The sequence below is a fragment of the Ixodes scapularis genome, unplaced genomic scaffold (assembly GCF_016920785.2).
Source record: "Ixodes scapularis isolate PalLabHiFi unplaced genomic scaffold, ASM1692078v2 PGA_scaffold6__148_contigs__length_123643588, whole genome shotgun sequence".
Taxonomy (NCBI): domain Eukaryota; kingdom Metazoa; phylum Arthropoda; class Arachnida; order Ixodida; family Ixodidae; genus Ixodes; species Ixodes scapularis.
The window spans coordinates 88,514,640-88,526,823 of NW_024609881.1; the positions used below are offsets into that span (position 1 = coordinate 88,514,640).

The 12,184-nt window shown below is 42.7% G+C and overlaps 1 protein-coding gene across 1 annotated transcript in view; it reads right to left on the minus strand.

Moving 5' to 3' along the window:
- Positions 1-11,831, minus strand: part of LOC8042297 (cytochrome P450 3A14-like) — a 30,936-nt gene extending 19,105 nt beyond the window's left edge. Inside the window, exons 1-6 of the mRNA XM_042294510.1 lie at positions 11,773-11,831; positions 9,975-10,071; positions 9,127-9,179; positions 6,128-6,224; positions 3,355-3,480; positions 2,069-2,306 (exon numbers count right to left, since the gene is read on the minus strand). Coding sequence (XP_042150444.1) covers positions 2,069-2,306; positions 3,355-3,480; positions 6,128-6,224; positions 9,127-9,179; positions 9,975-10,071; positions 11,773-11,831 — 670 coding nt within the window. The remainder of the gene's footprint in view (positions 1-2,068; positions 2,307-3,354; positions 3,481-6,127; positions 6,225-9,126; positions 9,180-9,974; positions 10,072-11,772) is intronic.
- Between the last annotated feature and the right edge of the window lie 353 nt (positions 11,832-12,184).

A 12,184-nucleotide genomic window follows, 5' to 3' on the forward strand; every position in this document is an offset into this window, starting at 1 on the left:
CAAACTCCAGTCAGACCCCGCTCGTCGGCTTTCTGATGGTTTCCTGGTGGCAGTCGGCCGCCGCAAAATGCCATCAGGATGTCCTGGTGGTGATTTTGACTGTACATCGATTGCCTCTGACTGTACGTCAGAAAGCTTTGACGTGCAGACAGAAGTACGGTCAAAGGACGTAAAGTTCGTTCGGATACCACTATTTCGTCAAATCTATGAATACGAAAAGTAATTTATGCACGAGAAAACGATTTCGGGACGTGAGCCCATAAAATCGCTGACGTTAGAGATGTGACACGCAACCGACCGACAACCTTGATCAGAAGCCCGCCGAAGCGCCGAACACGACACTTCGCACTTCGCTTCGCCCGTAGAGGCTTCGCCGAGCTTTCATGAACGATCGCTCTCGACTCGTATGTTTGCCCGCTTGCTCCAACCTGTCAATCCTGCCCGGGCTCTACAATGTCTTATGTTTTAGTAGAATTTCTACTCGACAAGACCCAGCCCGTTGTGAGTTCCGACGATGTAAGGGACTTTAGCGGTGTAGTTGAAGACGACAAGGTGTACAAGGTCTACTGGGCCGATGACGCGCGAAGAAAAGGATCGTTCTACGACGCGAAAGTACTCTACATGGCAGGTGAGTAGAACTGAAATACGGCGAATGATGTACGAGTGCTTTGCATAACATGCTGACGGCTTAACTGTATTTGCAGCCGAAGCATCTCGTATAAAACGAATAGTCAAATCGAGTGTCCGTAGCGGTGGCGTAGCACAGCGGTTAAGGTGTCCGATTTGTACGCAAGCGGTCGCGGGTTTGATCCGCTGTGGTCCTGCTTTTGTTTTTTTGTTTTTTTTTTTTTTCTCGAACATTTTGTTTTATCGAGGCACTTGGCGATATTTATGAGTGCGTATAGCTTTACTCTTATATAAATGCTGCCCTTGTTCATGAAATTCCCTTGGCAGTGGCAGTCAGACGTCATCTGATGGACCATCAGATGACGTCTGATGGTCCGTCACGTTCCACCAAGGCTGCTGACTGGCAGTCAGTGTCCCAAATTACGTAGCTTGATGGAATTTTCAATAGGGTCGCAGGGGTCACCTCACTACGCCTGGGTACGGCGCTGACCGTCCCAGCAGCGCTCGACCCTTTCGGGATATTGTTAAAGACATCTTAAGGCTGTGCATAACCTAAACCAAATGTTTTTGCTTAGCTGAGAAAACATAACGTTGCCATTTGTTTCAAGTAAGGATAGTTGCTTTTCGTGGTTGGGACAGAAGAAAACATAGGATAGCATTTTAATTCTCATCGTACCAGGCTGCCAAAACGCAAACCAGCTACTGCATATTCTAAATAATTCTGAAGCATCTACTTGCCTAAGAGAGCTCATGAAAACCAGTAAATATGCTGCACAAAGGAAGATTAGCGATCGATGGGGTCATAAAACTGCTTACAATCAAAAATAATGTACCCGACTTGGCGTTGAGGACAGTACTTCATAAGCTCACATCCTGCTTAGTGTAATATGTCAAAATTCCAGTTTTGCGCTGTTCTTCCGTACATTTTCTATAGCCATGCCGAGGGCTCCATGCACAAAAAAGATCATGCGATAATACTATAGAAGCCGCACTATATTTTCCGCAAGGCACTGGGATGACCCCATAACTCCAATCTACGGGGGAAAGGACGGGGCTGAAATTGCGTTTTAACCAAAAACTATAAAGTACGTCTGACCTTTGTTACGTCGAGTCTCTCACTTTGTCCATTTTAATTCGGGACGTTTTCAAATGAATGCGTACCAACTCGTTCAAATATTCATTCTGCTAATGTCTGAAACTTTATACTAGGCATAATTCTGACATTTTCAAGTCACACTTGGCATTATCTACCTTGAAACCTAAAACTAAGCGTTCCTGGTTGGGAAATTATAATTGTTGATGTATCAATCTTTCTGTATAAAAACATTATGTTCAAGGTACTGGGTATGAAAACAAAATTATATGACCAAAATTGGTATCGCACCAGATAATTTCTCGTGTGGTGCAATAGGTGACAAGCTCACTACGATACCTTCCTTACGTGCAATTGCGTGGAAGGGGCCTATCATCATTCCTGGGATGACATTCTCGGCTTTGACGTAGAACAGACTTGCCGTGGTATGCTGAAAGTTGGAGTCTATTCCAAAATTTGCCCGACAAAAGAAGTCCATAGACAGAGCTTGGAAGGATTCGAGCATTGACTCCTCCCTCCTTTCATCGGCAAGTTTGCCCAGCACCTTCATGAATACGTCTCCTTGTTCAGTGAGGAAAGGCATCATCTGGAATTCAACATAAGGCGTTTTTCACTTGCCTTTTCTTATATGTCGTCGAGATGGTTTGTGTCTGCAGCTAGAACGGTTTTATCGCGGCAACTTATTTACATATTCTTTTTGCTTAAAATGCCGCTGAGAACCACAAAATAATTGTGTTATTATTGGCTTCAACGCGCAACCCAGCAAACAAAATAGAAACTACCAAAATTTATTTGCTAGTGCGTGGAGTGCGTTTCAATATACGTATTCACTTGGCTCCTCCTTTCTAGTGCTTTTTCATAAGCTCTATGGGAAACAAATTTAGAAATTTCGCAAGTTAAAATGTGTAACACTCATTTATAACATTTCTAATACATATTTCTTGCAGCTCGTACCGATGTGCCAGGTCATTTTCGTTAATATTAGAAGGGCCAGAACTGGCGGAGGAAAGCACTTTTCATCACTTTGTCCTCGGGTTCTTATTATTATGGTAACTTTAAATGGCCTAACCAGCTGTACTCTTAGTTAAGCTGGCATGATCTACAGTCACCTATAATCGCTCTGTCGATAATATTTTCTTATCCAGGTGTCTTTTACACCTCAAAAGGTATATTATTGTTTGTTCGACCAAGTTAGCTGGGATGATGTAAAATGATTGTTTACTTGGTGCCACAATGATCCTCCCTGACGTAGACACTGCTAATGGTATACACATCGCAAAATTGGGAGTTCTAACGTTACTTATCACATCGCTTCCGTTTGAGAGCAGCCAAAAAGAAGGACTCCCCAATTCGCCATCTACGTTTTCGACTCAATGAAAAAGATTAAACGCATTTTTTAAATATTTCTTCCATCGCAATTACGCAGTTTCTAGTTCTTAAGTTTTGACGATAATATATAGAGGACATTTTCAGACCCGTGGTACAATACAAAATAGGACCTTGGGTTGTAACTGCATTTTAGAAGCGTATACGTTCACCTTAATGATATCGACAGTGATCGTTTCTTGGCGGGTTTCTTTTTTCTGTGTTTCGTAACCCCCTTAAGTGGAATCGTGTTGGGAGTTTTTAGTTACCGCTTTTAGTTTGCACGAAGTAAATTCAGGCGAGGTGCAGCCTCGAAGAAAACGCCATTGACTTTCCTTGGCATGAATCATGGACGATCCTAGGGAAGAATGCACCTGATCTGTCCGCATGGTGATCTGAAATAACAATTTTGTTAAGCTTGCCTGTAAAAGAATTTACACTTTAAAGTTGCTTTTATAAATCAGTGACTTCGATATTATTGCGTTTAGATTTTAAGTCGGGTAAAAATATTTTAGTATCTGTTTTTCTCATTGGGAACCTTTCTTTAAGTATACTTTTTGAAGGGATGTCAATTAACTAACGAGGAATTTCTATGAGACTACCAGTTATAACTCTGACTAACCACCAGCAAAGAGTGAAGTTATCATCTTGTTTTAGCAAAACGTACCCGGAACACTTTTTAATTTGTAACGAGTTAAGCAGTTTAATTAAAAATTCAGTGTGCTTTATGATCATTTATTTTTACAGATCCCTGGTGTAAATTATAACACATCATGAACCTAATCCGAACACCAGAATGTCCATGATAACCTCCAAGAGTGCCATGAAATAATTTCTAGCAATAAAAAAATAATCATTGTCCGAAATTTTCTAGTCACTTTTTTTAGGATATAGGATATATAGTTTCAGGTTCTTGTAGTCCCAAAGGATGAAATGTCGAGTTTAATTCATCAGTTAGATAAATAATAGTGGGTTTAGCCCGAAACAACCCATTCCCGTTTGAACCCGTCCCACTTCGACCCATTCCCGAATCGACCTTCGCTTTTAAACTTGTCCCGTTTCCATTCATTCTCCAAACGACCTTCCCGTTTGAACCCGTCCTGTTTTGTCCCATTCCCGAAACGCCCGGCCCAGTTTATTTTACGCGCGGCATCGGCTTCTTTTTCATTGCCGGCATTATGGACTATATACGAATACAACACCCTTCTGATTAAACCGTTCCCATTTCAACCGATACCCTAAAGACCCTTTGCGTTTGAACTCGTTCACTTTCACCCCCTTTGACTGAGACCCTGCGCATCGACACCTTTTCGCGAAAAGTGTAATCGTTCTACCCCTGGTTTGCGCACCTTTTCTAGTTAAGAATATATGTTCTGAAATATTATTTCATGCAAATGTATTCTACAAATATGCACCTGAATGACGAAAATAATCCCTGGAGAAAGGGGAACAAGGGGGACAAAGGACAGACACAAATCTCCAAACACAGCTAGGTGACTGGTGCGCGACCGAAAAACTCCGCCTGGTCCGGGTTTTTTTTTTTTTCGGTCGCGCACCAGTCACCTAGCTGTGTTTAGAGCTTTATGTTTGTCCTTTGTCCTCCTTGTTTTCCTTTCTCCAGGGATTATTTTCGTCATTCATGTCCAGCTCGCTTGCACCTTTGCATTTAATTGCATTATGATCAAAAATATGCACCTCTTTCAGACCATCTTCGAAGTTATATGTTATTTTTATTTCAACCACTTAAAGTGCTTTTGCTTTTTTTTTTTATTTTAAGATGGTCCTCATAACGTGCTACCGCGAAAATGTCTATGTACGCAAATCGATACCGAAACTGCAAAGACGACCTTGTCGTTTTTTTTTTTAAATTTTACTTCAAAATGGTATTACCAGGCACCAAATTTTAGGGCTTAGGCTACTGCTTCAGATGAGCACTTCCAAAGACAGTAATAGTTTTTATGGCAGCCTTCTAATTCTACGAGTAAACAGCAACACCGTTGATGGCTTGTTCGCGCTACGTACAATATTTGAAGTCTTGCGTACATTGGGTAAGCTAAAATTAGCGTCAGCATTGCGATGCTACTTTTAGTGTACCCAAAGTGCTTGCGTACATTATTCTAAAACCTCATATTAGTGATCCTGATACCCTGGAGAGCAATAAATCAGACACGGTAACAGGCATATGATTGCGACTTTATTTTATTTTACATTTTCGAACAGAGAACCCTTGCGCACACAGGAAAACATCATAGACCAGACAATGCCTTCGCCTTGTTGAAAAGGTCGAACAGGGGAACCGTGCCATCAGAAAAGCGACACTCCAGTTCTGATAGTTTGTGGTCCTTGCTGACCCACTTGTGCACCCTGGCCCGCACAGCACCACTATTTGCAAGCTGTTGCAAAAGATACCCTTGTCAAAGCCTCATCCCGTTTGATCGAATCGATGAAGCTGCAAATGTTCGGGTGAGTCCTCCTTGACACCGCGTTTATCTTACGGTGCCATCTCCAAGGTTGTTTCGGGAGAAGGAGAAGTGAGGTCAGCAAGGAGGACCACACATTGGACACTTGAACCTACAATGCAAACGAACTGACCCAACTGCGAAGAAATGATGGCCGAAGCGGGAAGGTCAATGTTTCGGGATAGGGCGAAATGGCAAAGGATGAAGCGAGAAGGTCGTTTTAAGCCGGGTCGAAACGGGAAGGTACAAACGGGAAGATTGAATTGGGAATGGGTCGAAACAGGAACCACCCATAATAGGCACATTCGAAAATTCTAAAGCATTAGTTTCAACGGTTATTTAAATAAAAGCAATTAATAGCCATGATCGTTCTACGATCATACGAAAAAATTAAATCGAGTGTTTATAAAAGTTAAACATCATGATGTAAAACGAAATTCTAACTAAAAACACTTCCGTACCTCTTTGAAAGGTAGGGGTAAGACACACATTATGAGCAGTCAAAATAGAAAGGCATGTATTGTATAAGAGGATAACATTCCAGAGTATATATATCTTTTCTACCATTGCTGAAAAAACTTACCCCGCGTTCGGCAAAGTTTTTGAAGTTTGAGACGAAGACGTAGTGCAGAAAATCAAGGTCCTTAACTACAAGGGTCGGAACATCGCCATTATAAAACCTGTGAAAAAGTAATTAATGCCTAGCTTACAAAACGAGTGAAAGAATCTGGATAATAAATACGTTGACAAATGTGATGTTTATAAAGTCTAGATAGTGTACGGTCATGTATTATTTTTGTAATTTAAGAAAATAAATTATCAAAACAGAAGCATAAAAAAAGATAGCCTCTTTGCACTTTCTAGGCCAATGACTATATATTTTAGGTCCTTGAAGAGGCGCTGAAATTATGTAAAAACAGTTTGAAGGGCATATAGCTGACGAACATTTCCTTTTGTAGATTTTCCACGAAAAAAATTAATTCGCAAAATATTTACGCCGTTAGACTCAATTTAGGTGGAGATCAGGGCCCGCTCTAAGCCCCTACCACAGACTTGTGGAACCACCCATTACTACTGGATTGGCATGGTTGATATCGATTGAACACACTCGCTAAGCTCATTGTCACCCTACGGCGACATCCTTTGTGTCTAGTCTGAAGTCTCACACCACCTGTTCTTCGTCTGAGCGGACGAGCGGCAGCATGGAGGTAGGAAGCTTCTGGAGACGGCATCACGCAACCACAGGTTAAGTCAAGGGAGACTTTTGGTTTGAGGGACAGAACCCCAACGACTGCCAAAGACAAACAAAACCAAAAGACGCTATTGAATGGATTTGGGTACCCTTGGACGGGACTTGGGCAGCCTTCAAGGCGTTCCCAGCAACCGCGACCTCTACTTCCGGCTTGGCTTGGGATTTTCTCGTTTCGCTGGATTGAGCCGCTATGTCGCCTCCTCTTCTTGCTACCCCACGCCTGGCAGTCTCCGGCATCATCTGCTACTCCACCACCGTCTATCATCGTCTGCAATGTCCGACGCGGATATAGAAGGTGCGCGTCGGCGTTCGTTTTCGGCTTCATCTGTGTGCTATTCAGCACCGTCTCAAACGTCTGCGACGCTCGTAAGACGCTACCATAAAAGCGGCGTTCTATCATTCCTTCATGCACGAGCCAGGGTCAAATGCAAGCGTGTGTCAGTGTCTGTCGACGTACGATAAAAAGTTACCGGGAGGACTAAAAAATCAACAAAATAAATATGAAGTCCCCCCAGCTTATCTGTTCTTGTTCTATTTTCCACAGGGCATCAGCGAGCAAGGTGGTGAGCGTCATGACGCACCATTAAACGTGACATGAAAAATATTCGCTTTGGCAGGCAAGGCAAAACTTGCGAGCCTCTCGAAGCGAGATGACGGGAAAATACCTGGACAAACGTGGTGCGAGGCGAACGCCTGATTTGCTCCAGCCAAATGGCTCGCAAATTCTTACCCGCGTAGGTATCTCTCGGTATTGAAACCATGGTTGCAATCTCGACGGAGGGCAATTCACAGAGCAACGGGGTCGCTTTTACTGGAACCAACATCCTAATTTAGAGTCAACGCACGCTCTGTGATAACTCTAGCCAGATTAAGAAATATAACTGACGTGAGACGCTAGGCTTAAACCAGTCCCGCTACGTAAACGTGCAGCTTCACAGCGCTTCCAAAGGCGCGTACTTCGGATGATAAAATCTTTCTCAGAACACCTCGCTGAACGCAGAGCGGCTCGAGCTCATAAAAACAAGCAAGATTAACATGCGTAGCTTGTTGAGCATGCCGCAAACGCGGGCAGCCATGCTTGTTATCGTTTGAAACCGAAGCGAGAAAGGCACTCTAGCATTAGTCTTTACTTAAATCTAGATTGTTTGTTTCTCAGACATAAATACACTGTTAGTAAAAATACTACTACGGCACGGGGAAACAATTTCACAGCGAACATTTCACACGTCAATCACCTCATCAATTAAATAGAGCCGAGAAAGTCTACTTACCTATGTAAGCACGTTTTGTTATGGGCGGGGACTAGAGCAGGGCTACTCCCGACTAAACCTCGTCTAATGGCGTGTATATCGCTGCAAACGTGCCTGTTTCTTTTGTTGTTTTTAGAGCGCAGCTCTTAGGCACCCGTATCCGGCTTGAGCGGTGTCGGCGTCGGCGTCGGCGTCGCCGTAACCTCGCGGTGCATGATGTGAAAATTTCCGGCTAGATTTAGCAGGAAAATTTCCCCCTAAATGGGGGCGAGCAGGAGAGGAGGAGGGGCATAGCCCCCTCTCCATACCTTCCCCTCCTCCTCCTCAACAGCTGCACTCTAATTCGGCGTTACAGGGATTTCTAAACGGCTTTCATTTTAGAGCGCAGCTCTTAGGCGCCTGTTTCCGGCTTGAGCGGCGACGGCGTCGGCGTTGGCGTCGGGTCGCCGTCGGCGTAACCGCGCGGTGCATTATGAGACGCGCGAGGTCACTGATGACGTCATCAGTGACGTCATCGGCATCGACATCGTCACTGATGACGTCATCGGCATCCGTATCGTCATCGTCGCCGTCCCTGATGATGTCATCAGTGGCGTCACTGATGGCGTCATCGACATCCGCATTCGTCATCGTCACTGATGGCGTCACCGGCATCGTCGTCGTCATTGATGACGTCATCAGCGACGTCACTAATACCGTCATCGTCATCCTCACGTGACCTAATAGGGATCACGGGATTCCGGTGACGTCACGTGACCCCGGTAGCGCCACGTGACCCCAGTGACGTCACGTGACCCCCTTGAGGTCACGTGACCCTCGTGATACGACGGCGACACCGCTCGGAGGGAGGAGTAGCAGACAGGATGAGGAGATGAGGTGGAGGGAGGAAGGATATACCTTCCCCTCAGTTCCCTTCCCCTCCTCCTCCTCCTCAAGAGCTGTGCTCTAATCCGGCGTTACGGGGAGTTGTAAACGGCTTTCATTTTTTGTGAACCAATTTAGAACAATTTATGCACTCTCGAGGCTCATTAAAGGTTTTTTTTTTTAAATCTCAGTGTCCCTTTAAATGACTGCACTTACCCAAATATGTTGCCGTACGTATCACACCATTTTTGCAAAGCCAGGTGTCGGCCCTACGCGGAAACCAGTACGTGATTAATAAAGACGACCAATATTTTTATTGAAAATGGGAAAGTGTGCACGAGTGATCCTTACGACTAACATTTGCGCCAGCAGTGAAAAGCTTTCTAAAGCATTTCACAGAATTAATAGCGAATGACATATTTTATCGAAGTTATTGCATAATATACAAAAAATAAGGGTCTGGCGTATCTTGAGAAACGTGAGCCTGCACGGGTAGCATGCCATCGAAACGTCTGACTCGGCACAGGCTTGGAAATCCAGGGCTTGTGTCTAAAATGGTTTTTGCTTAAATGCTCTAGTTAGTGGCAGATAGCTTTTCCTTGACGTTTCTGTTTTTTTTTCTCTGGCTCGCCACATAATTCCAAAATTTCATACTTTAGCCAAAGATGTCATGTATGAACCTAAATTCCAGCAGTGAAGCCAGAATTTCACAATTCATTGGAAATTGAGGCCCAAAGTTGCCATGAGAAAACCGAATAGCTCTGGCACCTGTTTGGCGAGCATGTCCAAAAAGATTTCATTTGACAGCCAAACTACCAGCAACCAGCAATGAAGCCTGCCTTTTGCGCTGTTTCGCCACATTGGACAAATATATATGTCCAGACCTCGGCCAAATAAACTAAGATTTGCCTATACCTTTTGGCTCTTGTGGGCTCTCAAACGTCATACATTTCCCAACAATGGATAAAGACTTTCGCTTCGCGACGATGCTTCGCGACGATGCTTCGCGACGATGCCGCCACAAAGCGGTGCAAGCGGCAGGACAAGGCGAAAATAACCTTTACCTTTCGGTGGTATTCTCTGAGGTTTCCGGAGAGAATGCTCGGTTCAGGTCCTGGTATACCCAAATTTCGGAAGTACTCAAAGTTTTTCTTTCTCCATCTAGAGAAAAAAAAATACTTGATATAATATTAGATGAGCATGTTAACAGAACTTATAGATTAATGTTTTGTTTTAGACTGAGGGGCGTTAAAAGAGTGTGAGCGTGTGATTTTTAGGATTACCGCTTTACTTATTCCCAGCGCATTCCTTGCTCAGAATACGTTTTTCTATATTGTATTTTGTCTTAAATACAAATCTGCTCAATCGGCGAGGTTAAAAAAAGGTGTCGGCGGTAGATCTGATGTTAGGCAGCAGTGAGGAACTACTTATAAAATAAAATAAAGAAATTGAAAAAATGTTCACAGGGTGTATAATCTCAAATATAAACTCTGATGTAGGTGATTACATATCGATTTTAGTTTGAAAAGTCAGTGACCTTTCAGATAAGACAAAATAAAGGTGATTGATCACGTTTGTTCAATATAACACCACATCATGGCTTTTGTTGTAAATGCAGACTCACTTTATGAGCAGCTTGAATTGAAAGTTCAATAGCATCTTTGGTGGCACTTTAAGAAACTCAGAGCGTCTTTAATATGAATATATATAAATATTGTGGGTTGTCCTTTTCTTTTCGGTGAGCTTGTCGGCTAATGACGCAATTCATTGGTACCTGAGGGGCAATAAGGTGATCGAGACTAGCTACATGTTGCCTTTGTTGACTCGTCAGTGACCATAAAAAGCAAATAAACAGTTATTAGGACATAACATTTATGTACATAGCAAGATAATCAAACGCAGCGATTTCATTGTAATTGACACACAGGTGCACATACACACACGCACACACACACATATATATATATATATCGGTCATGGTGGCGGGAGGACGAAGGCGTGGGTATATAACTGAGAAGAAAAAACCTTTAGTAAAACGTCCGTTGTTGCTGTTTTCACTGAGGTTTTTTTTTCTTCAGTTATATATATATATATATATATATATATATATATATATATATATATATATATATATATGTGTTCTTTCTTTTTTAAATAGCTTAGTTTTTTTTGCGGGCTAAATATTTCGATATTTCCGACAAAGCTGAAGTTTTGGAATAATTCGCGGGTTCGAATTTTCGCGACGCGGTGGGATCTCAGTATAGCTTCCAACGCATTTAAATTACACCGGAATTGTTCGCGAGACCTATTTCTAGCGAATTGTAGGCGACTTTCGAAATGCTTGAGAAATTAGGTCCTTGCGTAACTTAAGTCCTTTAAGATATATATATATATATATATATATATATATATATATATATATATATATATATATATATATATATATATATATTGCAGGCCGTAGCGCCGAGAAAGCAACTCGCGGTCACGGACTTCCGTTTTAGAAATGGAAGTCTGTTTCTGCCATTTCGGATTTCTGCCATTTTAGAAATAAATGCATGGATAATGGAGCAAGAGAGTGGAACGTCTTCTCTAAAATTTAAGTGAAAGTGTAAGCACAGCTATAGAAGAAAAAATAGGTAACTCAAAGCCATTAGATATTTATTTCATATCAAACATTTTGAACGTGATAAAACTTCAGGAGAAATACAAAATTGCTAGCTCCTCTAACTTTAAACGCTCTAATTGATGAACGCAATGTTCTTACGGCATGGGTTATAAGAGGAGAACACGCGACAGTTAATTTTGTAATACAGAAAACAATACTATGACTCATCGACCAAGGAATGAATGTTACTTCACCTGAGAAAAACGGTGAGTAAAAGAGCCGTCAGCATGATGAGGGCAGCAAAAGCAGACATCCTCCTATACTCCACTAACGCGAAGTGATCAGTCAGAACTCCCCAGTTACGGACTGTACTGAAGCACACGTGTGCACAAATAAGAGGTAAAAAAGCTCCCGATCTATTTTTCTTGCAGTAGATACGTCTGGGATACACGTGTGATTTTTTTGAAGGACGCAGGAAAGCTCAACGTCTGCATCGATACCACAATCTCTGTCGAGTGCTGTGATGCTACCTGTCGCTTTCTTGTTTGGCCAAAATGAGTGTCTACGAGTGTACGGGGTTTCTCATCCTCCTCGCCAGTTCCTCTCTCACATATGAACAACACGTGACCATTGAACGGTACAAGGTTACATCTACGAACTGAGCGG